This window comes from Protopterus annectens, chromosome 2.part0 (genome assembly GCF_019279795.1).
Source record: "Protopterus annectens isolate FY-2018-M chromosome 2.part0, PAN1.0, whole genome shotgun sequence".
NCBI lineage: Eukaryota > Metazoa > Chordata > Ceratodontiformes > Protopteridae > Protopterus > Protopterus annectens.
This window is the reverse complement of record NC_056728.1, coordinates 1,786,978,663-1,787,006,638: the sequence shown is the minus strand read 5'-3', so window position 1 is coordinate 1,787,006,638 and position 27,976 is coordinate 1,786,978,663. Positions and strand designations below refer to the sequence as shown.

The window sequence follows — 27,976 nt, the reverse complement described above, 5'->3', positions numbered from 1 at the left end:
CCTCAGCTTCCACACCGGCCCAGCTCCTTGATCTCGCAGTTGTTATTTCCAGGTATTTGCAGTGTAACTCTTCACAGGCTGGGCCCTTTGACTCCTCTAGAAGTGAAACTTGACAGTTGACAGTTACTCCTTTGTATTCCAGGGAAGCTTAGAACCCATTGGATCGTGGCATGTAAGGAGGATTTGGGAGCCTGAGACTTACAGGTGCTGCTCAAAGTCCCTCCCTTAGGGAGCTGCTAGTGTAAAGACATCAGAAGATTTTTCACCATCCCCTGTAATCTGAATGGATTACCTGTAATGTTCATGGACTCCACCAGAGGTTACACAGGCATCATGCTTCCTCAAACCCTCCCCCTAAAATAGCAGTGCTGACCATCTGCCCACTTTATCATATTCCCTCCACTGAGCCCTATTGATGGCTGAATTCTTTTACCAAATGTAGGTCACCAGCACTGAAAATGGACACCCTGCCTCAGTGCTATCAGGCCGACAACGCAGGAAGAAATTGTTTATGATACAGAGTACCCATCACCCCTCAATCCCTATGTCAGTGTCCTGTGATATGCCTCTCTACCAAGTGTGTATAGACAGACACATCATTATATAACTCTTGTGTGGTAAATGTGTGAATGCTTGATGCACCATGTGGCTCAAATATGCACTGACCAGCATAGCCTGATATTTACACTACAGGCATCATGTCTGACTTATATGAACCACATTTTCAGTGTGTGCTCTCTAGGCCAGGGGCGGCTCATGCTATTGGACTGCAGCCCTCCCAGCTGTGCAAACCCCAGCTGTAAAACTGTAAAATAAAACAAAAAAGAAAAAGAAATAAATAAAAAGAAAATAAATAAAAATGCGAGTCCTGGAACATCGCACATGCACAATTGCAGCATTCGGACTGCTGGTGAACCAGTCTGGAGCATGCACACAGAATCCAGACTGTCTCCACCAGCAGTCCGGAGTATGAATACAACATTCAACACCAAATATTCCCAGCAGTCTATGCAGTTACAATGGCATAGACTGGAAGGAGATCAGACTGCAACGTCCACAGGCAGGAAGGACTAGGTGCTCTTGCAGGAAGAAAGGACAGGATCAGAATGGGAATTACTCGGTGGATTTAGCACGGGCTTTACTCAGCATGGAAAGGACTTTGTTACAGCAGCTTTTGCCTCATGGTGTGGAAAGGAAGAGATATATTTTATTTATTTATTTATTTATTTATTTGCTGTTGGTTAACCAGGATAGTCCACTGGGCCAAGAGAACTCGTTTTCAATGGAGTCCTGGGGAGAAAAGCTCCATTACAGATTACATATTATAGAGAGTTATATGCAGATTACATATTATAGAGATTTACATCCAAATTATTGTACATGACATCACGAGGTACAGTGATTAAAATAAGTAAAGTTAAGCATTAATACAATCAAATAATAAAACATATTAAAGTTGAAACCAAATTATATCATAGGCACAAGGATAAGGAAGTGAGTAGATAGATGCATAAGGCTTTCAGGAGGATAGGAACTATTAAGGAATAGATTACTGTCTGAGGTAGAGAGAGTAAAAGGTGGAATACAGTAGAGAGTATAGAAAGATTACCTGGGGTAGGAGCAGGAGCATTACCATGTGGATGATAGGTAGGAGTGGAGTGATTTTTTAAAGGTAGGAAGGCTAGTGATGGTATGAATGGAGGGTGGGAGGGAGTTCCATAGGCGTGCTAGTGAAAAGGAGAGGAGTTTATGTCCTGGGGGGCGATGGGGTCTATAGACTTCTATTAGGTTTTGATTAGTAGATCTAAGAAGTCTTTGAGTATGGTGAATTTTAAAGGTAGTTGACAGGGAGGGACAGAGGGATGGTTGAAAAATGAGTTTGTGTGCATATGTTAGTTGCGTGTAGGAGAGGTAGTTGGGAAGTTCAAGCCAATTTAGTTTGTGGAGTGGTACACAGTGATGGGTTGAAGATTTATTGCTAGTGGCAAATTTGGCTATTTTATTATAACAAGTCGAAAGTTTTGTTTTGAGAGATGATTGTAGATTAGTTAAAAGAGGGGTACCATAAAGGAGGAGGGTAAGACAAATGTGGTAGAGAGAGTGAGTTTGGTAGTAGGTGAGAGGAATTGTTTGTGACGGTACAGCAGGCCTAGTTTTTGGTGGTTTTTTTAATGTTTTGTAGTAGATGGGACTTGAAAGTAAGGTTATTATCAATTTGGACTCCTAGAAGCTTGGCTTCAGTTACCAGTTCAAGTGGGTTATTATTTTGACTGGTGATGGAGAATGGTTGTTGATCCAGTGTGTTGGTTTTAGAGGGGGTGAATATCATTAGTTTTGATTTAGCTGCATTAAGTGCAAGATGGTTGTCTTTCATCCACTGTTCTGTGGTGGAGAAGGCATCTTGAGTCAGCTTTTGGAGAGTTGGAATGGAAGATGAAGCACAGATGATTGTAGAATCATCTGCATATTGGATGATGTTAGCATAGGGGATAGAGTGATAGTAGTCATTTACAAAGATATTAAAGAGAAGGGGTCCTAATATGGAACCTTGTGGAACACCTGTGGGGCTATTAAGGAAAGAGGAGATGGATTTTTTCCACTTAACAGCTTGATGCCTGTCTGAGAGATAGCTGGTGAACCAATTAAGAGCAGAAGGTGAAAGGTTTAGCTTGGAGAGTTTAGTTAGAAGTAAGTTATGGGAGATAGTGTCAAAAGCTTTGGAGAGATCAAGTAGGATGGTAGATACAGTGAGGCCAGAGTCTCTAGCCTTGTTCACATTTTCGAGGAATGATAGGAGGGCTGTCATAGTGCTGTGATTGGGACGGAAGCCGTGTTGAGTAGAAGTTAGTAGGTTGTTGTCTAGTAAGTAGGGGAGGAGTTGGAGGTGAATACATTTCTCTAGAATTTTTGAAATAGGAGAGAGGATAGCGATGGGCCGGAAGTTGGTAATGCTAGTATTATTTCCTCCTTTATGACAGGGAATTATATAAGCCTTTTTCCAGATTTGAGGAACGTGACTTTCTTGGATGGAGCGGTTGATTAGGATACTAATTGGCAGGGTGATAGCATCTGCAGCTATACTGAGGAAGTGTGAGGGGATGTTATCGGGGGCATTGGTGCAAGGTTTTAGCTTTTTCAGGAGTTTTTTAATAGTGGAAGTAGGGATTGGTTCCAGGGAGAATCTAAGTGGTTGGGAGGTAGTAGGATGACAGAGTGGAGAAGGAGGAGGAGTAGGGGGGGAGAGGAGGAAGTTGGAGGTGGATGGTTGGAGGAGAAGGAAGAGGTTAGTTTGGAAATGCAGTCAGTGAAAAAAGAGTTAAACTCGGTGGCAAGGTCATTGTCTTGTATGCTTGGGTTGGGGTTTGGGTTTTCAGTTGTATCGGGTTTTAAGAGGGAGGTTATACCTCTCCAGAAGTTTTGTGGGTCATTTTTGTATTTACTTTGAAGAGAAGAGTAATAGTTGTGTCGGTCTGCTGTGATAAGCTTTTTTACTGAGTTACGAAGAGTTTTGTAGTCATTAAGAGTAGTGGGAGATAGCATGCCCAGGCTTTATCTCTTAGTCGCATGGTTGTTAGTGTATTTTTAGTTAGCCAAGGGGTAGTTTTGTTTTTTATTCTTCTGGTTTTTAAGGGAGCATGTGTATCTAACAGGTTTAAGAAAGTGGAATTAAAGTGAGTGATAGCACTTTCTAGGGGAAGAGTTTTTAGTGGGTACCAGTTAAAGCATTTTAGGGAGTTAGAGAAGGCTTCTGGGTTGAAGTTTTTTTGGTCTCTGAAAGTGATGTAGTTATGAGAAACTTGTAGGGAAGAAGAGAGGCGTGTGGCAAAGATGGGAAGGTGGTCGCTTAGGGAGTCAGGAAGAATTCCACTATCAGGGTAATTGTGGGGGTGAGAGACTAATATCCAATCTGTAGTACTGCCAGAAGAGAAGTCTTTAGAGGGCCTAGTAGTGGAGTTGATGAGTTGAGTGAAGTTATACAGGTTGATGTTAATGGAGGGGGTATGGGATTGAATGGTGGACCAATTGATGTTAGTGTCTCCCATGATGATGGTTTCGTTAGAAATATTGGAAGAGAACCAGGAGAGGATATCTTCCAGTGTGGGGATATTGTCGCCTGGGGGAATGTAGAGTGAGGCTATGCATATATTTTTGTGTTTATTTCATTGAAGTAGGCCTATTATTAATTCTGCATTGTTGAATTGAGGAATAGCTTTATTGTAAGGAGTAATGGATAGAGAGGATGAGTATAGTAGAGCTACACCACCTCCTTTTCGCTGGGTTCTGTCTGCTCTGATAATGGAGTAGTTGGCAGGAATTATCTCCACATCTTTTATATGGGGTTTTAACCAGGTTTCAGATATGCCTAAGATATCTGGTTTATTATAGTGTAACCAGGCTTGAAGGTTTGGAGCTTTGTTCGCTAAGCTTTGTGCGTTTAGGGATGCTAATCGAATGGATTTAGAAGAAGGGGGGGAGGTGTTTGGGCCTGGGTTAGGATGTACATCCCCAGCTAAAAGTAGAGATGTTAGAATTTCTATTGCATAGTATGGGTTTTGTGTTTTTTGTCATAAATAGTAGAGGTTGTAGGAGATATGTTTGGTAGGGTGTGGGTAGTAGTTATTAGTGAAATAAGTTTGAAGTGAAAGCAGAGATTGGGTTTGATAGGGTAAAGTGTAGGAGATATTGGTATGACTGAGTAGAGGTGAAGTAAGTGGAGAGAGGAGATTGTGTGATAGAGTGGGGAGTGAGATAGCTTGTTAGGCTCGGTAAGGTAGTAGATGAAGGTTAGGTAAAGTAAGAGAAGTATTTGAATGGAGAAGAATGTATACTTTGGATGCATGTTTGGGTTTTTATGGGATATTTATGGTTAGTAGTAAGAGAGATTAGGGATGTGTGGTGTATTGAGAAAGGGGCTGATGGGATCTGTGGTGGAGGAAAGTTGTGCAGGGGAGGGAAATAAAGGAGGAAGGGGTGGAGTTTAGTGGGAGAGGAAGTAGGTGTGGTTATGTGGGTATAAGTATGGATGTGGTGGGGGTGGGTGGAATTTGGGTGTAGGGTAGGGGAGTGGAGTGAGCCCGTAGGGCGAACGGAGCGGGGAAGAACAGAAGGAAGAACCAGCAGCAGAAAAAGTATCAGCCACTGCAGCTGTGAAAGCAATATAAGCAGGTAAATTATATGTATAAAAAGGTAAGATAACTAACTATCAGAAAAGAAACAGAGGGGCAAATTATCTATGGTATTCTGTTCAGGGGTGGAAGAACCAGGATATAGTTGGAGAACAATGGCTCAAAAGATACCTAGACAGCTACTTAGGAGGGGAGCCAAATAAAATAAAAGATATATTGCCCTATGGATGGTAGGTGCTGCCACCTAGTGGTGAAATAGAGATAGGCAGGCTGAAAAGGGGGTGGAGGACACTTAACCTGTACGGAGGGAAATATGTAGGACTCAGTTGACCAGAGGAGGGGAGTAAGGTCTTGTGGTCTACGGTAGGCTGCTGGCTCACTTACAAGGGAAGTTATAGGAAAATACAAACGTTAAGTAGGTAGTTTGCAAAGACAGTAGTTGGTGTTAGGCTACCTACATTCCCAAAAGTAACTCAGGGGTAGTCTTCAGTAGTACTTCCTTAGTCCAACAATAACCAGCAACTTCCAGAGAAGAGTCAGGGGTATTGGCGGGAGGTATTCCTTAGGCTTTTGATGAATGGGGGGAGCTTCTGGAGAGAGTTTTCTGGGACACTGCACTACTGACTGTGTTGGTAATGCACAACCTATTATATCAATTTTCTAATTTTATAAGATGGATGTTTGTAATTTGGCATGGAAAGCAGCTTTGGCTCAGGTAGGGTGTGTGTGTGTGTGTGTGTGTGTGTGTGTGTGTGTGTGTGTGTGTGTGTGTGTGTGTGTGTGTGTATGTGTGTGTGTGTAATTCCCCAGTTGCTACATGTTGGTGGGTAGAGAATAAGGCTTGAACCCTGTATCTTGGGGCTAAGTGGCAAGAGCCTGAATTCCCTACCCACCACCATTTATAAAAATTTGCAGATTTTTGCCTCATATTTGTTCTGTTCCTCATAAAATCTGTGGCTTCTGTATTTTTGTTTCTTAACACAGTCAGTGGTGCAGTGGTAGCATTGTTGCCTCCCAGTTACAGGTTGGCTGGTTTGATTCTTGGCTGGGGTGCCTTCTGTGTGGAGTCTGCATGTCCTCCCTGTGTTTGTGTGGGTTTGCTCTGGTGTTCTCCCATCTTACAAAGACATGTGTCTGGAGTGTTTCTGCTGAAAATTGACTTTTGTTCCAAGTCAGACTTTCCTGGTTAACAAATGTTAAATAAAAATAACAAGCATTTGAATTTCAGACTTCATATTCTTCAGAAAGTACATGGTAATGCACAACCTATTATATCAATTTTCTAATTTTATAAGATGGATATTTGAAATTTGTCCCTATTTTTGGGACTGTATTCCTACATTATTGGTTTCATCCAGGTTTTTTGTGCCAAGGTTGAGAGCTATGGTGAGAACTGAATTCACTAAATGGTAGCCATTTAAGTTTCAGTCTTCCTTACTTTCATAAAACAGATGATTTGGCATAGTGGCATGTTGCTCTATTTTGCACAGGGTCCTGGGTTCAATACTTGGCAGTGAAATGCATGGTGGTAACACAGCATTTTATTCTAGCAACTTTCCAACATTATATAATCAATGTTTAAAACGTGTCCCTGTTTTCTGGTCTTTTGCACCCCCCCCCTAAATTTTGGCTTTTTCCAGATTTCTTGTGCTGCAAAGTTCAGAGATACAGCTGAGTGTCAAGTAGATTTTACAAGAAGCTGAGAGCTGTAGGGGAACAAATGTTTAGTGCTGCTTATGCTGAGTTTGCTTGCATTGTTAGTAGCATAACAGGTAGTGTATTTGCTTTTGATGCAGAAGGCTGTGGGTTCTACTCCCACAGTAGGTAAATGCATTGCTGATACTGTATTGTATTGTAAAGGGGTGGATGCTACAGTCCTTTTTGGTGAAGAGACCTAGTAACTATATGAACCTGTTATCAGTTTGCCATCCATTCCCTATTGCAATATTACTAGCTTATCATTTTTTTAATGCAACAATGGCAATTTATTTCTCAAGGGCAACAGGCACTTTATTTGTAGATGAAACAATGAAATATAAAGTTGTTTGCTAGCAGCAACCTCTTCATTAGTTGCAGATTTCTTTAATGCGGAATTATTTAGATGACTTTTACTTCTTCAGAGATTGTGCATATTTACTGATACTGGTGGTTTGTAGAAGTTTGAGTAGACTTTTATGATAGTAATGTTCTGAATTGGGCAGTTTTATCATTATTGGTGCATGCATTTTGTTTCATTGTTTACTGGAAAAATGTTCAAAACAACAAATTTAAAATGCTCTCTAACAACTGTACTATATTGTACAAAGAATATAATGTAATACAGTCAGGAAGGTGTATCAAAGAGCACGTGTATGTTTCGTGTGCAAGTGGCCTATGATTTGAAAACAGCCCAAAGTTAATCTTTATCTGCCACTGGCAAAATGTAGTTTCTTTGAATGTGGGTTTCAATGCTGTTTCAATTAATGTGAGTTTCAATGGCAGAGAAGTTTTAATGCTAAAAAGTCTGTTTTCAGTGTGAGATTGCATTGCTTTGTTTAGCAGATGTTTTAGTGTTTGTGCTGTAAAATGCAAAATAAAACTTTCAAATGAAGTCCAAATCATCGTAGAAGTAAAGCAGTATGCACATTAATGCTTATGGTAAATGGGGTGAAATAGCCAAGTAATGGTTCATTAGAATGGCTGCAGGGGGAGGCTCCATTCGACCATAATTTTGTGAGGGGGAAGGGTGGCAAACTCAAAGACAGCCCCGGCTGAACTATACCTCTCAACTGTCCAGATTTTCACAGAATTAATAGACTTTTGCTTCTTATCTTTGGTTTGTTCCTCATAAAATGTGTGGTTTTCTAGCAAATAATTTAGGAATTAAGTCACTAAATAATGACAGACACTGAGTTTCAGACTTCATAACCTTCAGAAAAATGCATGTTAAAGCAAGACCTTTTATTCTATCAACTGTCTTAGTTTATACAACAATTTTTAGTACTGTTTATATGTTCCCCCAGTATATTTGGCCTTGTCCAGATTTCCTGCATTAACAGGTTGAGAGGTACTTGCAAATAAATTGCTTTATAGAATTAGACATATCCAAACCTCTCAACTGTCCCCAAGTTTGGCTCAAAATGTTGCTCTTCCCCTATTAATCCCACCACAAAATGGCAATTTGGAAGAAAACATGGAGGGTTTACAATTAAGAAATAACTGTAATAATCAGAGTTATAGATTACTTTTATTTCAGAAATGCATGTATATTCTTTTATTTTGTCAGCTGCTCAAGTTAGCAGTACTAATATTAAAAAGTGTCCCTTCTTTGACAGGTTCCCAGCTGTATTGTGTGGCTATTTTATATTTTTGCACCACTTTTTTGGTCCATTTTTCATAAAATTATGTTTTTTTGGCAAAATAGTGGCAAATCATTAAAGACTGAAGTTAGAAAATAATGACAAACATTTGAGTTTCATATTTCATACCCTTCAGAAAAATTCATACTAATGCAAGACCTACTATTCTATTATCTTTCTAAGTTCATAAGAGCAATATTTAAAAATTGTCCTTATTTTTGAGCCTTTGTCCCACTTTTATGTATGGCTTTGTCCAGATTTCTTGCTCCGAGGTTGAGAGGTATGACAAATGTGTCAGGGCCATCACAGACAGCCAGAGACGTGTCAAATTGTGACATACTTGTCGCACCCCACTCCCCCATGCAGTGACTCTGTATGTGTCCAAGCAAGGCAAGGAGCAGTTATGCAGTGTACATGTGCAGAGTATCCCCCATCCAAGGAAGACACAAGTAATGCTTTTTTTCTGTCCTTGATTTTCCAGAATGTTCTGGTTTCTGTCATATTTGTATACTGTTGATTTATGCTTATTATTAGTCAGAAAGTGCCTGTTACTCTGTGTTTAAGTAGCAATGCTTTAATGACCATCAGGTAAGCTTGTCTGAGATTGTAAGATTCAAGTAAGCTTTAATAAGCATACTGTTAAAGAACTGCCAACATTGAAAGCCTTTTTGTTGCTGCCATGCAGAGAATACCTACATAACTAGATAACGTATAAGCATTGCGTATTAAAATGCATATAACAGTATTTGTAATAAAGGACAGGATTACATTATTTTAAGAAACTCATTACATTTGCAGTTATCTTTGCAGGCTTTACCTGTAAACCAAACAGAATGCCAATCTATCATGTGTGGCCCATTACCTGTACAATAATCCTTAAAGCAATGTATCTTGAGCTTGTTTCTTGTTTGCATTTCATTTTTTACTTTGATCATGTTTTCCCCATGAAACAAGTAGATAGTTGTTGTCAGGCAGCAGGTCTTTTTTGGATAAGAAACATTTTTACAAGTGGGAGTATCACAGAGATTGCTACTTTCAGCATGTTACTTGGTACTTTAATAAAGCTGAATATAAATTATAATTAGAACTGCAGTGCAAGGAGAAGTGGTTTGAGTTGAGTGCTGCTTGTTTTTCTTATACTTGATTTTGACTGGCATTCCAGTAATGTATTTAAAAAGCAATTTATTTGTTCATGCCTCACAACCTTTTTGTTTCCATCTAGATATTAAGTAAGCTGTCATGCGGCCAATGCATTTTTTTCTTTGACACTTTACTTTGTCTTGATTGGACTCTCATAATGACAGTTTGGCACCCAGGGCAGCTTATTTAATTAAAGTTCCAGTTTTTCTGGTTTTGAGCATAGCTCTTCCCCTTTCTAGTTGGCTGCACCCCTTCCCATTGGTCCCACCCATTCAGTTGTCTCCTGCAGCCCCCCTTTGATTTGAAGTCACCAGCCACCACTCCTCTGGGCCCATTGTTCAGGACTAGTTGTTACCATTTCACCTGTGCTGCCATGTACTTTACCTATCAAGGAGGTGGTTGTGTGTTTTTAGCTGTTGTTGTTCTACAACACTGTCACTGGACAGTGGTATTGACACACCTGCCCTGCTGGCAGTGTGTGCGTGTGTTTGTGTGTACAGTTTGACTCTACAGGTATGCTGGAGCTGCTGTAGCCTGTCTTGTCACCACTGTATCATAAACCATGCAACATGCAACATGCTAGGAACATCCTGTGGGCTGTGGTTGGTTCATACTGGTGTCCCCCTGAACCTGATACGTATCAAAACAGCAGAACTGGGCTTTAAGCAGGCCAAACTTATACTCTATGATGTTGAAAATGTGTGCATATGCAGTGCTGTACAGGAGTTCAGACAAACTCTGAGACTTTTGTATGGGTGTCATAAGACCAGCCCCAGTGGGTATCCAGCTTCACCGGAATTGAAGTATGATCTTCTGGATGACTTATTACATTTGGGCACAATATAAATGTAGCTGTATACAGTAACATTAACATGGTGCCTGTACCAGCTAAATGGCTCTGTGGAATTTCAATATGCAGAAAGTGGTGATAAAGCTGAGTTCTAACCAGATCTGTGAATCATGTGAACTGCATTGGTACTGTGAAGACACTTTGAGTATAATCTCATGGAATGGTTGCCCTTTCTGTTAGCAAGTCCTTGTGCCCATCAATCAGGTGGGGCCTTTATTGCTACATATGTGCAATCTGTGGTATCCACTACCACAAGGAGGTGAGTTAGGCCACAGAAGGCATACATAGTGTTAGTTCTTTCCTGTGGTGGGCTAGGAAGCCATATATGCTTCTCCACATGTAGAAGCATTATATCTAGGAACATGTTGAGTATTTTAGAGTTTGAGGCCTATAAAATATCCAAATTGTGCCCAGTTGGTCTCTAAAAGATACTTGTAGCTAGTATGGAAATAGCTATAAATGCCTTGCTCTCCACAGGCAAGGGTACGCCACATAATCCTATTGACTGTGTGGATGATACCTGCCAATCAAGATTTGTATAATGTCCTGATCGACTCTAAAGCAATCAGTAATTTCTTGATTAGTGAAATTATGATAAGTCCTCACTGAAAGTACCATTTACACTGGCACTGAATGCATCTCATGCAGTCTGCTGGGAAATGGCACAGCTAAGGATTATGGTACTTGCTACATAATGGCTGCTGTCACTCTTGAGCATTCTTGTTATGTATACTAATACAGTAACAAACATTTTGGTATGCTTTGGCCTTTTATAGTCTGCTGCACAATACAATTTTCTGTGTGGAAATGTGAGCTGTGACTATATTCACCTTGTACATGCTTTAATATTGCAGGACCTCAAATAACTACACATTTCATTTGCATGTCATTGTGCAGCCATTTGCATATATCTTCTGTTGTGCATTTATTACATTCTAGCAGGATATGGGAATGGGACTCGCTACTAGGCAGCACCAGTCTGCTCATAGCCAATTCTGCTTCAGGTGTTCTGTGCATGCTATGCAACCTGCCTATGAATTTCAGACGTTAAGTTTCAGAGTGACATGCCATCTTTGTCTGGGTGTACTGTCCATGGCTGTCTACAAGTATCTTGTTGTCCAGAGCACCAAGTATTTATTCCTAGAAAACAGTTATTCAAAAATACAATGACTGGACTGGCTCCATAGCTCAGCCTTGCATGTTTTTTCCTGGTTGCAGTGGTAAGGTCGTTTTTTATAGTTAAGTCTGTGATTCAGTGGAAATAAGGTAGCAAGACAACTTTAAATTAGCATTTTTAAGTGATAAAGCTGGTATCATTCACCAGTCTGGAGTGTGTACTGCAGACTTAAAAACAGCAGGAACAGAATAACACACATTCTGTTAATGATTTATGACAGAATTCCTTAGTAGTTTGCAATCAAATATTTTCCTTTTCCCCAGAAGTTCATATCCTTTAAATTTTCATTGCAGCTTCAGCTACCATATTTTTGACATACCCTTCCTGTTGCATAGTTCTACAAAATTTATTGTTTTTCATTCAGGAATCTGTTAAGACTTCCAAAAAGTAGTATTTCCTGTTGGTTGTAGACAATGACATGCACAAGTCCTTTTAAATGGTCCCTGTAAATTTCATGACACTGGTACTGAACCTTTTCTTTGTCTGCACTGAACTGCTGAACTTTTTGCTTAGTCCAAAACTATGGGATTGGCTGTAGAATCTTGGATGTGAACTTCTCTGTTGTGATGGAAGAAGTTTTGTTCCTCTTAGATGTACTGTGGAAAAAACACATTTATGTAACTATGCATTCTTTTTTACCTTGTTGTAGGTTTTGTGTCTTCATTATGGAATGTTGCAGACTTTATTGACTTCTGTTTTCCTTTTAACTGAACTGACATATAACTTATCTTTTCATATCCATTGTTTTGTCATAGTGTTATTACTGCCTTCATGAATTATGATGCACATGGAAGTGTTGGATTTTAAAGTTCACATATCACATCACCTGCATCCAAGATTTGCTACAATGATGCCCACCCTGAAATATGGATGTGTTGCTGTACTGTTAATTAATTGCTGCGAGAATGATGTGATTTGCAGACATACCGGTGGCTCCTTTTCACGGCTGGCCTTACGCATATGCAAACTAGGTGATCGTCTAAGGCACAGTGAATGTTGTTCATACAAGGGTGCTCTTTCTCTGTTTATTTATTTATTTTTAAAGCAATGTTTCTTTGCTCTAAATAAATAAATAAATAAATAAATTGCTATAGAGGAAGAAGAAGTGCATCTGGGAACATTGGGTCATCCAGGGGGTAGCTCCACTAAATGTAAGTCACTTAAATGCTGTGAGGTCACAGGAGTACAGACCTCACAGCATTCAAATATAGGTGCGATGGCATGCCTGAGGGAATATTTTTTTTAACATTTACTACTGGAAATAAAATTGGGGACATTCTTCAGAGTTATGGCAATATTTAGAAGAGTGGAGCAGTGAGTGAGTGTATTGTTTTAAAATAAAGTTGTCAGTTATCAACCAGATACTCTTTATCTTTTATCTTTGGGTGGACAGTTGAGATGAGAGGAGTGGAGTGGTAGTAAAATAAGTAGTTTTACAAATATGGAAGCCGCGTTGCCTTTTTGACTAGGGCTGCAGCTTACCTAAGGCCATCCCTGCTTCCTTTGTTACCATAATGAATGATACAAACAGAATAAAACAGCACTTTGGTTCATAGGTTCATAGAAGGATACTAGGCTAATGGTCCTAGAGTCCTTACAAGCATAGCCACATTTATCTTGAGTTGCCCCAGTTGTTGGTGGTTAGATGAGTGAAGTTCGCAGAGGTAAGTGTCTATGTTAATTAATACTGACACTTCCTTCAGATTGTATACAATCCCTGTCATGTGATATTTATTTAAATTACTGGCCCCTTTCTTTCTTTCTTTTTTAACAGAGTATGATATGAATACATTTCTATGGTCAGGAATCATGACTGAAAACTGTCCCAAAGCTTCATATCTAAGTAACATTATGCAACCACCATTAAAGATGTTGAAAAGCTGTTATGAAACCTAATTTTCATTTTTGTTGATAACCATTACATTAAATGACTGGACCTTTTAAAAGATTTGAAAATAGCTGCCATTTGTTCTGTGTCCAGCTGAATTTTGAGCTTGAGAGTATGTATATGAATACAGTACAATAAAATCAAGTATGTTTTTTTTATTTTGGTTTGTAAATATTCTGTAAACAGATTTACGGTATAGCAGAAATTCCTTTTCTGTTACATCATTGCTATTGTTCTCAAGAAGGCATCACTAATGTGGTACTCCGTATTGTGACCTCAGTAAAATAATGTAGCAATCACTGATGGCGTCGGTGTGGTATATTGAAGATTTGCCCACGGTTGTTGTGGTTTAATCACAAGGGCGTAGCCTGAGTGATTAAATTAAGCCAACCATGGGTAAATCTTCAATATACCACACCAAGGAGTTGGTTATTGCTATTATACAATGACATTATTTAAGAAAAAAATACTTTTCTTAAATAATGTCTTTGTATAATGTCTCTGTGGTGTCCTTCCACGTTTTTCCGGTATCCTAGGGCTTTTCTGATGTACTGTGCATGTGTATAGGACTTGCGTTCCCATGCTTATTAGTACTGTGCAAAGGAAGCAATGGAGAAAGGATGATCTACATTGCTTTGCATTGTTTTTTTTTATTTATTTAAAAGAAAAAAGAAACTGGGAAACCATTAACATTTGGGAGAGCTGAGCAGAGAAAATAAAAGGATGATCAGGTGCGTTTCTTTAGTTCTGCAGAACATACCTGATTATCCTCTTATTCTTCTCTGCATCATCTCCCTCGTTCATTTGAGGTCTTCAGTTTTATAAATTTATTAAAAAAAAAAAAAGAAAGAAAAGTAAAAATTATATGAGATATACTAATGGCGACCGAACATTTTTCCAGTGCTATATCCTTGGATTTACAATGGGCACACTGGTTGGACTGACCATTCATGATGCTCCTTTTTGAATATTACTGGCCAATCATTGTATAGAATCATAGGAGGTTACTAGGCTATTGGCCCTGAGGTCCTTATAAGCCTAGCCAAGAGTTTAGCCCATGTTTAGACAAGTCAGCACCCAAAGCCCCTGTCCAGCAGGGACACAGATGGTATCCCAGGGGTGTATTTTCTGTTTCTCATCCAGTTATCCAGGTTGCGCTTAAAAGGGATAATGAGGCACTCTGCTTGACATGCAGAGGGAGCCTGTTCCACAGATGGGAGAGTCTCTGGGACACAAATCTGTCCCGCTAACAAGTCCTATTAATATCACAGACCAGGTTGAGGTCACGCGTACGAGTTGCTCGAGTGGAGCTTGACTTGCGGATATGCAGCAGTCCCGTATAATAAGGATTATTTGAAGTAACAGTCAGAACATTGTAGAAGGATAGTGAGATGAGTTGTTTAACATTGTTACAGACTGCATATGCAGCAGTCTGTTCCTGGTAGTATGACCTGACTTGTAACAGCAGGACATATCTAGCAATGTAACAGCTGACTTAGATTCCACTGACAAGTGCATGGTGATGTGTAATAAAATTCACTTTTAATACATGGATTTTAACATTACTTTTAACAGCATTATTTGGTTACCCAAAGATGTGCAGCAGGTAAAGGTGATAAAGGATAATGCGGAAAACATACTCACAAGCGAGGAGAGTTTGTTGAGCAGATGGAAAGAGTACTTTGAGGGGTTGATGAATGAAGAGAATGAGAGGGGGAGAAGGTTGGATGATGTAGGGATAGTGAATCATGAAGTGCAGTGGATTAGCAAGGAGGAAGTAAGGATAGCTATGAAGAGGATGAAGAATGGAAAGGCTGTTGGTCCAGATGACATACCTGTGGAAGCTTGGAGGTGTTTAGGAGAAATGGCAGTGGAAATTTTAACCAGATTGTTTAATGAAATCTTGGAAAGTGAGAGGATGCCTGAGGAATGGAGAAAAAGTGTTTTGGCACCGATTTTTAAGAATAAGGGTGATGTGCAGAACTGTAGTAACTACAGAGGGATTAAACTGATCAGTCACAGCATGAAGTTATGGGAAAGAGTAGCGGAAGCTAGGTTAAAAAGGGAGGTGAGGATTAGTGATCAGCAGTATGGTTTCATGCCGGGAAAGAGCACTACAGATGTGATGTTTGCTCTGAGAGTGTTGATGGAGAAGTACAGAAAATGTCAGAAGGAGTTGCATTGTGTTGTTGTAGACTTAGAGAAAGCATATAACAGGGTGCCTAGAGAGAAGTTGTGGTATTGTATGAGGAAGTCGGGAGTGTCAGAGAAGTATGTAAGAGTGGTACAGGATATGTACGAGGGTAGTGCGACAGCGGTGAGGTCTGCGGTGGGAGTGACGGATGCTTTTAAGGTGGAGGTGGGGTTACATCAAGGATCAGCTCTGAGCCCTTTCTTATTTGCAATGGGGATGGACAGGTTGACAGACGAGATCAGACAGGAGTCCCCGTGGACTATGATGTTTGCAGATGACATTGTGATCTGCAGTGAGAGGAGGAAACAGGTGGAGGAGACCCTGGAGAGATGGAGATATGCTCTAGAGAGAAGAGGAATGAAGGTCAGCAGGGCTAAGACATAATATATGTGTGTGAATGAGAGGGAGGATAGAGGAATGGTGAGGATGCAGGGAGTAGAGGTGGCGAAGGTGGATGAGTTTAAATACTTGGGGTCAATAGTTCAGAGTAACAGTGAGTATGGAAGAGAGGTGAAGAAGCGAGTACAGGCAGGATGGAGTGGGTGGAGAAGAGTATCAGGAGTGATTTGTGACAGACGAGTACCAGTAAGAGGGAAAGAGAAGGTCTACAAGAGGGTAATGAGACCAGCTATGTTATATGGGTTGGAGACAGTGGCATTGACAAAAAGGCAGGAGTTAGAGCTGGATGTGGCAGAGTTAAAGATGTTAAGATTTGCAGTGGGTGTGACGAGGGTGGACAGGATTAGGAATAAGTATATTAGAGGGTCAGCACAGGTTGGAAGGTTTGGAGACAAAGCCAGAGAGGCAAGATTACGTTGGTTTGGACATGTGCTGAGGAGGGATGCTGAGTATATTGGGGAAAAAGATGCTAAGGATGAAGTTACCAGGTAACAGAAAAAGAGGAAGGCCTAAGATAAGGTTTATGGATGTGGTGAGAAAGGACATGCAGGTGGTTGGTGTGACAGAGCAAGATGCAGAGGACAGGAAGAAATGGAAACAGATGATCTGCTGTGGCGACCCCTAACGGGAAAAGCCGAAAGAAGATGATTTAGTTACTCATAAAAGATTTATATTATGAAACTCTTTTTTTCTTTTTCTTTTTTGCTATTTACTCTAAAACTGGTGGTTGCATTAATGAAATTGTGTGTGAATAAATAATACCTGAATTACAAGTAGAGTACCTGACAAGAGTAATGTCATCTGATACCCAAATTCTCCATTTGTTTTCAACAGACTTGGAAGAAGATGACACTGGATATCTTGATGTTACAGTTTCAGACACCAAACACCCACCTCCTGAACTTTCTCCTATGCCAGAAGGACTTTCAGCTCAGCAGGTAGGTTCTACTGTAAACATTTAAAGCCTACATGTTCTTTACAAGTTGCTTTGTTGGACTACTGATTTATCATGTAGTGTTTACCTAGCATGTCTCTGTTTCACTTGGAATTGTGGCTGTGGAAATACGCAGGAGTGTCATCAGAAAGATCTCTGTAGCATTCTAAATGAAGGCCTATCCTAACTCTTGAAATGCTTGGCCTTTCTTTGCTTGAAAGTTTACAGAAACTATTTCACTCTAAAGGATTCTATTAACCTGGAAGAGCTATTGAGTTGTAGTATGTGTGTGTGTGTGTGTGTGTGTGTGTGTGTGTGTGTGTGTGTGTGTGTATGTGTGTGTGTTGGGGGTTGGTTAAGGGTTGGGGGAAGAAGCAATTCTTAGTTTATTTGTGGTTAGAATTAATAGTTTAAAGGTGGTTTCCATGAAGTCATTTTATGAAGAGGTAATGACTGCACTGTTATATCCTATAGAGTTTCTGTAGTCTCCTACCAAAATATGGGCATAAACTCAATTTAGTACCTAGTGTGATATGACAATATTAATGTTGGGATAGAGGTTTCGAGTGTTTTTTAAAGGTAGATGTATATTGTGTTACAAGCAAAAGAGAAAAGTCTCAGAAGTATCAAAAACCAGTGTAATGCAGGTCACAGAGCTGGAATATCATATCTCAGTAACTGAATGATAGAACTAGGAAATATTTTTCTTTCAAAATTTGGAGCAAAAAGAGGTGAGCCACTTCTGTCAGATGTCTTCTGAGGACCCAAAGCAAAAGGCTGCATGAAATTAGAACTGAAATTAGAAATTTTGTTTACAGTGTGAAGGGCCTTTCTTATGATTTCACTAGTTTGAATTGATGTGATGATATAACACTAATGAAAAAAAAATTAAGGCAGGTAGGAAGTGCTTTACCTGGCTCACCCACATTGTACTTAATAGATGGTATAGGCAATGACTCCATGGTAACGAGTGATAAAGTCTTGACTGTAACTCGTATGACCATTACCAACTAGTGAGCAGGTACTGAAGACACCGTCAAGGGAGGATGAGTATGTTGCAGCCATCACTATTTCACTCATCCTGTGGGGTGGGAGACGGCCTCTACCACTGCATGACTGACACATAGCCAACGCAGGGGATTCTGCATGCAGTGGATGGGCTGAGAAATATGTGCCCCACCCCCCAAGTTATGCATGGCTCAGTAGCCACATTTCAAGCTATACAAAGAAACGTGTAGACATTATCAGTGCGATAACTTTGATGGGATGTATATAATGCTAGCATCTGCATTTCAGTCATGCATATTGAGTGGTTACTAACCCGAGGTAACATTTTGGTCGGAACACTAGTAAACACAAGAGTAATAGTCAAGAAGATCCTAAGATGAGGTAATTATTAATGTGATAACCAAACTGTTCAGTACTGCTGCTCTTATCAGTTATCAGCTACGGCATAAGGCTGATATGTCAGCATTTACTTTCTGTTCCTGCTTTTGTTTCTTCCTCTTAATTAAAATACAGCTTCTATAGCATACTAACTGCACACATAAGTATATTTTAAAGTTCGGATAGCTAGCGTATCCTGTCCACATGCATCCACCCTATTAATTAAATGCACTCACATTCTCTGAGCCAATTAGACTATTCTTTTCATAGTCCCTGCTATTTTTATAACACGTCACTATGGTCCAGACATCACTGCCGTTATTATATAGTACCTTAATTAAAGCATTTATCTCACATCGCTTTAATGTTAAAATAGAATGTAACTTTATTTTCCTTCTCTGAGTTTAACTAGTCTTCCAACATATCTCTAATTATTGTGGTTTATTTTCTTATCAAATGTCATATTAGATGACTGGAACTAATAACAACTGTTTTTCTTTTCCTCTCTTATGTGAACACTGATTCTAATGTATCATTCAGGGAGAGCCTTTAGTTTTATGGCAGGCCATTGCCTAGTCCCCTAAGTTTTCAGAGACACACACACACACACACACACACACACACACACACACACACACACACACACACACACACACACACACACACACATACTGTCTCTGTCTATGAAGTATTGTGTATTGTCATAGTTCCAAACTTATGATTAGTGCATTAAGTTTTTCTTCCCAATTGATATTTTGTGTTTTTTTTAATCCAATAGGAAGAAATGTTTCACTTCTCTTCTCACTTTCTAGACATATGTAGGCATTAAAATACTGTATCTGACATCAATAACTTTTTAATGTCTTATGAAGGGCTCCTGTTAGTTTGAAAGCTCAAACAACTGTAAAATGTATGTCATTCAAGTAAATGGTGTCTTATCATCTTTGTATTCCATTTATATAAACAAAAGCTTTGTCATAGTAATGGTAGAGTATATTAATATTATGATAAGTTTAATATGGATCATTTTTCTGAGGGTTCTACTATTGTCTCTTATAAGTACTAAAGTACAAATCAAACTTTAACAAATGCAGTAGAATATTTGCACCAAAAGTAGTTCATACTTTATAATGGGTGCAGAAGTCATGTCAGAAGAGTGGAACATAGTGCCTGAGAAGCATATATTAGTAAGGTAACACAAACCACATAAATGATTGAATCTTTAGAGAAAAATTCCAGCATATCGCTTTCCATCTTTACATAACTATCTTACTCTTTCCAGAATGTCTTAAGGTGTCAAGTCTGCAAAAGTGGATAATACACTGTCTCTATCTTATAGAATTTGTTTGATTAGACTCTGTTAGAAATTAATATTTCTCAATCAGGTCAGCGTGATGGACATACTTTTAACAGCTTTTGTCTTCAGAGCATTTATTTTAGAAATAGTTAGCACCCAAAACACATGTAATTCCAAGAAATGGTATTTATGTTCTCAGATGGATTTTCTAGATGAATTATAAGGTCATCTACATATAGTCTGATACTGATTTGGAAGTCCTGGATACAAACTTTGTTATAGGAGCTGCTCTTAATGTAGCGGACAGAAGTTTTAAGTGTAAAGCAAACAAAATTAGGAAACAGGGCACCCCTGTCTAGTACCTCTGTATAAATTAATTACATATAACAGCATAGCCCCTATATTTTTTCTTACTTTAACTACATTGTAGAATGCCATCAGGACAGTCATAAATCTGCAAGGAAACTCCATATGTAAAAGAATTTCAAATGGGTAATTCCAGTCAACTCAAACACCTTTTCAGCAGTCAAGCTTTCCACCAGCAAAGTCTGGGCTGTCCTAAATGTGTCAGCTATTAAGTAAGATTTTTTTCAAGTTATCAAAAGGAGTCCATCATGGAACAAAACCTAGTTGCTTTTTTTTTGTAGTACAGAGGGGAGAAACCTAGCAACTCTTTTGTTTTAAAGGGGATCTAAAACTTTTGTTGTCATTGTGTAAAATAGAAATCATCTTATACAAACCCACTTTAGAAGGGTATTTTCCCTGTTTCAGTGTCACTAATAATAACTGCCTGTTTTCAAGAGAGGGGAACATTGCCAGTTGGGAAAACATAATAAGCTAAGTGTGTGAAGTTGGCTACAAACTTAACTCTGCCTAGCAGATATAGCTCTAGATGCAGGCCATCCAGGAAACTTACTCGTCTATACATTTGATACTATTTTAACCTCCTAGAAGGTTTGAATAGCCATTGTTTGGCTATTGTGTTAGGGTAGAGGGATGAACCAATGGCATTATTATCTTTAATTATCTACAGCAGAAAATTCTCAGTATGCATGTAAAGAGTAGGCCGGATGCTTCTGTATGGATAGAGACCCATGATCAAGAAACATGACACAGCAACCCATGTATAAGAGTCAGATTCTAAATCTTTCTTAATTTTTACTCATTCTCAGATTGAACACCCCCCCCCCAACTTGTTTTTTTGTCAAGGATTAAAAACAGGAAGTATCTCAATGAATAATACCAGCTGCTCAAAACCTGTGCCACATCATAGTAATAAAGACAGACAAGCCATCTGTCATAATATTTTGTCAAGGCTATCTGAATATTTTTTGCATAATACAATACCATATAAAAATAATTTCAAGAATAAAATGCATTTAAATTCTCATTAGCTCTGTAATTGAATGTACTGTTCCTTACATCCTTGAAATGTGATGACCCAAAAGTGAATTTGCTGAGTTTATTGAGTAACAGATTGTGATAATGTTTATGAATGCCCTGGTCATATCTACAAATAAACTATTTATATTATATTCTTCATTAATATTACTACAGATTATATCAGTTGCATACTGCATTCATGGTGCTGACAGTATTGCAAAAACCATGCTATTGTTCAAATAGTAAGTCATAATTATTTGTCTATATGGAGAATTTTTTATAAAACCAATTTTCAAATATTTTTGTAAGAGGGCAGGGATTGTAGGTGAGTTTGTAGCCTTTGAGGTCATTAGACACAGAGTCTTTTGGGAGTGGTATAATGACAGTGTTTGAAGGCTGGAGGCACTTTTCCTGAAGTTATAGACACGCTGAATATGCAGGTAATAAGCTGAGGAATTTTTTGAGCTGCCAACCTAAGGAAAGTAGCAATGCCACTAAACTTAGCACCTGAGGAATTTAGCTTAAGTGGTAGAGATTTGGTATCTTTAATAGACATTTCAAACAAGTAAAAGTAGAGTATGATGCTAGAGGTTATAGTTTTGAGATGACATCATCACCTAGTCTTTAAGAGATAGATAATGGTGCTGGAAATTTGCTTATTAAGTTTTGTATTCTTGCAAATAGAAAATGCCTGCAGTCTTTTGCAAGGTTAGGATTACCTTTAGTGGTATGTCCTTATTAGTGAGTAAGGCATCTGCAATATTACCTGGATATTGTTTTATTTCCAGAAATGTTAGGGCTTAGCACAGAACATGTCCTTTTTGTTTTCTTTAGATAGATTATTTTTGTAGTATTAGTGTCTGCCTAGTTATCTTGTACCTAAGAAAAGCTTGGTACAGCTGTTGGTCATGTGTGCCTTGCTTCCAGTCTTTCCAATTAGTATCCCTTTGTTTTACCATATTTTTAATGTCATCAGTCAGCCAAATTCACAACAGGCCCTGAGCCTTCTACATGTAAGTAGGAATAGAGTATTCCAAATTGTGGAAAATGAATGAAGCAGGATAGTGCTGTAACTGTTAGTGGCAACCCTTTTATTCTGTAAATTAAGAGGATAGAGTGGAACAGTGATCACTTAGGCTAGTTGGAAGGACTTCAATGTGTAATAATTAACTATACACAAATCTTTAACTTCTTTATTTTATCACATTTATGTAGCAGGAGTCCCAAATAATTTTCAAAAAGATTAGCTCAGTCATAATAAAAACCAAATGTCTCTTTGTGATTTATTTCAGGTAAATCTAATGCAAAAACACTTTATCAATACATGTGAATAAGAAGTCCTGTTTAAGTGCGCAAACATCATGGCTTGCTTTACAGGCCTCATTTAGAAGATGTGTGTATGTGTGTTTCATTGACTGGGTAGTCTGCACCTAAAGTTAATAAGAAGGTAGTATGGGCTGTTAAAGCAGCAAAGAGGTTCCTCACTAAAAGAATACAGGGCGTAAGTAAAATGTCCTATGCAGACCACCTCAAGGCCCTATCCCTGTATTCTGTATTCTGTCTCCTGCAGGCTTTTGAGGGTAGATCTATACCCATTCTAAAGACTTAAACCATAAACCATGCCTATAATATAGTAGAAAGAGAAGTGAGCAAACGCTTATGGAAAACCCAAGAAATGCTGCAAATATGTTTTCAAAAAATGGTGCTTTCCTCCTTGGCTACTGCTGTTAAAATTCTTGTTAAGATGCTTCTCCTTGTTTCTTCTTTAAAAGAACTTTTATTAAAATAATTTAAAACAAAAAACAAAATAAAAGCTACAACCTAACCATTTGAAAGTTAGCGTTGTAACACAAAAAAGAGAGATGAGCGCTTTCGGTTTATCAACCTTCTTCAGATCTGCTTAACATTTGCAGCTGCATCTCATAATGCCTATAATATAAGTAGGACCTGCTGGAGAGACAGATATGTATCCCAGAGACTATCCCATTGCTGGAACAGGCTCACATCCATGTGAAGCAGAGTTCCTCCCTAATCCAATTCAAGTGGAGTTCCTCCCTAACCCATTTCAAGTGTAACTTGGGCAATTAGATGTGAAACAGGAAATTCATCCCTGGTTTGGCACCTATGTCTCTAATGGACCCAGGTAACCTGTAACTGGTTCATCTCCCAGGCCCATGCTTACAATTATCAATGTTTGAATGATTAAATCTGTTCTTGATATAGTACTATTAATCATATCCCCTCTCTAGGTGTTCCTACCTCACCTCCTCCTGAAAGACTTGTAAAAGCATAAGTACGGAAGACTTCCCCACCACGGAACTTGTTTTAATAAGGTCAATATCCACTTAAATACCTTACACCTGTAAACCTAACAAATTGGGTCCAAAAAAGCACTGGTGAATGTCCCTATATCTCCCGCTTGTAATTCTGTTTATGCTGATAAGCATTAAGTTGGAAGGGTTAGACTTTCCCGTAGCCTTCTTTCTTCCCCAATTAAGGTAAAAACAGCATGCTTTCTACTGTTCAACAGACAAGTGTAGTGTGCTGTGCACCTCCAAATAGTGCATTTCTCAATAAACTAAGTGAAACAAGCTTGCTACAAAAGGGAATTGGAAAACAGGCTCTCTGCATTGTAAATTGAGAAGCAGACAGGGAACTGTGTAGTTTTTAAGAGTAGGGCCTAGGAACAGAGTATTGGGCATATAAAAAGAAACAAAAAGCATGCTTGTAACTCATACCTGCACATGCTGCCTCTAGGCATCTGCTTTACTAGTTTAGCCCCGCTCCACTCGCTTCAATTGTTCTGTGACTCACCCTGTCCCCATATCCCACCCTTGGTAGTACTACATTTATAGTACCACTGGCACACTCCCTTAATTAGCTAACCAACTACACATGTTCCTAGAACCCAGCAAACTCCTAGCACAATAATACACCCTCTATCCACCCCACTATCCATATTAACCCACCCATAGCTATTCTATTCTCTCTAATCTTTTATCCACCACATACACTCAACACAGACCCTACCCTAGTAATTTACTATGACTACAGCTAAAACACTAATGCTGCTACCCTTAGTACCTCTGCTATTCCTTCCTTATCACCTAAGCTCCTATGAATATGTACAGCATCTTGAAATCCAATACCCAAACTCTCAGACACCAACCCAGCATTTAATAAGTTTATCCACCACATAACCACCCCCTCTCCTAATTCCTCAACCCCAATTATCATCACCCGACTAAGTACCGCTACATTAGCTTAAAAACCAAAAGCTATGAAAAAGTCATAAATTTTTAAGACTCATAAGCAACTTAAAAATTAATCTTATGAAGGATGGAGACATCCACCCCAGTCCTGGCCCATCCACAGCAGTAGACCCAAGCACACGATCTAACAACCTAATGTGTGCTACCCAGATTGACAGACTTCCAAACTCATTTCTGGTCTGTCATCTCAACATCAGAAGCCTAAACAACAAGATCCATAGCCTACATGGACTCTTAGCTGTCCACTCACCTGATATCCTCTGCCTCTCAGAAACCTGGCTAAAACCAATAACCAAAGATAACAAAATAATCCCCCCACATTACAACATCCTTAGACTGGACCGGATCTCCAGGAAAGGTGGCAGGGTAGCTGTACTATACAGGTCTACCCTAACAATGTCAATTGACACCTAATAGCCACCCCAGTTTGGCAATGCAGAAATTCTCATCACCAAACTAATAATAAACAAAACTAAATGCAGATACATTGTCTGCATTTATATTCCACCCGGCAAGAATGATAATACTCTAGAAAATATTTTACATTGGCTAGCTTCTAATTATCCCCAGGAAACCATTGTCTTGGGGGACATTAACATTGATTGGAACACCTGTTCCTCTGAAACTCCCTCCACCCATTTAAACCTCCACGGGTTTACTCAGATCATTGCCATCCCCAACAGATTTAGCAAAAATAGAGTCAAAGATAGTATCCTTGATTGGATACTTATTAACAGCCACCCCCAAAAGTACAAGTCAGGTACATTACCCGATGATCTAAGTGATCACTGCCTTACCTATATTATTAGGCTCAAGGCCGACATTGCCAACCAGCCCTCCTACAAAACTATAAGAAACGTCAGGAACTTTAACCTTGACAACTTCCAGAAAGAACTCAAAGTATGTAATTGGGATGTCTTGAAATGACTCCCATTACAAGAAGCAGTTGAGTACTTCAATACCACATTTCTGGCTATCCTTAACCACCATGCTCCTACCTGTATCATCTGTGTAAAAGCCATGGTTGCACCGTGGCTATCTAAAGAACCAGAAACAAAAAACAAAATTAAACTAAGAAACAATGCCTGGGCCAGGTGTCATGTTACCAAAGCCCCTATGGACCAAGTAAGAAACTGGCAGCTAAGGAACCAGACCAAAAAAATCTGTCATTCTAGACAAAACAAAATCACTACACCCACCTGCAACAAAAATATCAGCTAAAACCTCAAAAGTTCTGGGCTGGTATTAACAATCTTCTCCACCCAGGCCATTCCACCACTCCTACCCCAAGCTGCCCTTGATAAATCCTCTGTTGAAATTGCAAACAGCTTCAACTCCTTTTTTACTGAAAATATCCAGTCTCTAGCTACCCATCTCACTCCATCGGACACAAACACCAGCTCTGGCACATCTAGCCCTGATCTACCCAGCACCCAACCCACCCTTACCTTTCAAGCCGTACCCACCAACCTGATTCGGACCTTACTCAAAAAGCTAAAACCTACTATACTCGCTGCCAACCATCTCCCAGCTGAATATCTTCAAAAAGCAGCTGATGCCATAGCACTTACCATTTCTGTTCTGATCAACAGATCCATCTCAGGAGAATCCATCCCAGCAATATGGAAAATATCACGTTATACTTCTCCATAAAGGAGGACGTTCCACAGAATTATCTAACTTTAGATCTATAGCCATTTTTTCACCACTAGCTAAAATCATGGAAAGATGCATACACAAACAAATCATGCACTTTCTTATTAAAAACGGAAAGCTCGCCGACTCTCAGCATGGCTTTAGGCCATTCCACAGTACCACCACGGCTCTTCTATCTTTCGCTAATGTCATGAATCTTCATCATAACAACAACAAACTATCTTTGGCACTCTTCCTAGTTCTCTCAAAAGCTTCCGATATGGTCAACCATCAGCTACTGCTCAATACCCTACAAAACATCGGTTTAGACAACCATGCAATACAATGGGTTCACTGTCTTATGGCAGAGCAAGCTGTCATCCCAACTTCTTCTAACCCTAGGGGTCTCACAAGGGTCCATACTAGGTCCCCTTCTTTTCTCTATCTTTATCAATGATCTGCACACCACCATCCCAGGAGCTACCTGCATCCAATATACAGATAACTCAATGCTAATATGCTTCGCCTCCTCTCCTACACAACTTCTAACCCTCACCCAGACATCTTTCAACATGGTAGAAACATGGCTAGCTAATCACCGCCTGCTTCTAAATCCTAACAAAACCAACATCAAAGTTTCAAAACTTTGAATGTTCTAATATCGAACCCTATTCAGCGAAAGCTGAAAATATTGAAAACTGAATTTTTTTCTAGGGAAAGAATTTGGTTGTCCATTTTTGTTGCTTCTGTATTTTCAGCACTGTGGTGGAAAGTTACGGGTCGGGTTCAGGTAAGTGTGCGATTGAGTACGGGTTAGGGTAGTTAGGGTTAGGGTGCTGGTTAGGTATGTGTGAGATTGTGTGGACGTGAGGGTTAGGGTGGGTTAGGTGAGTTATGGTTAGGGTGCGGGTTAGGTATGTGTACGATTGTGTGGATGTGAGGGTTAGGGTGTGTTAGGTGAGTTAGGGTTAGGGCACGGGTCAGGTAAGTGTGGGATTTTGTAGACGTGAGGGTTAGGGCAGGGTAGATGAGTTAGGATTAGGGCGCGGGTGAGGTGAGTGTGCGATAGTGATGGACCTTAGGGTTTGGATTAAGGTAAGAGGATAGTTAGTGGTGTGTGTATAGTTTAGTGTAGGGTTAGGTGTAAGATTTTAGGTGTATGTGTGTGGATTGCTGTTTGTTTGTTGTGCTTGTGTTATGTGTATGTGTTTTGGAACAGCAAATATTTTCCCTAGGAAAAAATTTGCTGTTCTGTATGTTCGATGTTTTCAGCTTTCGCTGAATAGGGTTCGATATTAGAACATTCGAAGTTTTGAAACTTCGATGTTCTAATATAGACCCAACCAAGCTACTACTTTTCTCCCCTAACCGTAGAATTCCTCCTCCTTCCTTCAACATCAAATCTAGCAATGACATAATCATCTCCCCTGATGACCATACAAAGCTTTTAAGCGTAATAATAGACAACAACCTTAAATTTGGTAAACATGTCAATCACACTGTTAAGTCCATCAACAAGAAACTTGGCTCCCTGTACAGAGCCAAACCTTCTCTCACACCTCTAGCTAGGGTAGCTATTGCAAGGTCACACCTCCTCTCTACCCTTATGTATGCCTCCCCTGTACTCACCAACCTATCCAAAACCGATCTCAACAAATTATTAGGATGTTACAATCACATAGCCAGATTCGCTACAGGCATGGCTTTTAGGACCCACCATTGCCAGAACCTCAAAGCACAGGGATGGCTAGAGTATCCTACCCTTCTACAGTTCAACCAACTTATAGAAGCGCATAAAATACTCCATCAACCTGATAACACCCCTGCCCTCAAAAATATTCTCACCCCTCATAGTGCCCCCAGGCCATTACGCTCAGCTGATAAACTTTTAGTTATGTACTCACCATAACTTTAGATGTTTGGGATCCATCTCACCTACATTCTGTACTGATGGGTT

The 27,976-nt window shown here is 39.5% G+C and overlaps 1 protein-coding gene across 6 annotated transcripts in view; it reads left to right on the top strand.

Annotated features, from left to right (window-relative positions):
• Window positions 1-27,976, top strand: part of ARHGEF10L (Rho guanine nucleotide exchange factor 10 like) — a 3,087,848-nt gene that overhangs the window by 1,285,201 nt on the left and 1,774,671 nt on the right. For all 6 annotated transcript variants that reach the window (XM_044061816.1, XM_044061815.1, XM_044061819.1 and 3 more), the window contains one exon: window positions 16,947-17,050. In XM_044061816.1, the coding sequence (XP_043917751.1) occupies window positions 16,947-17,050 (104 nt within the window). The remainder of the gene's footprint in view (window positions 1-16,946; window positions 17,051-27,976) is intronic.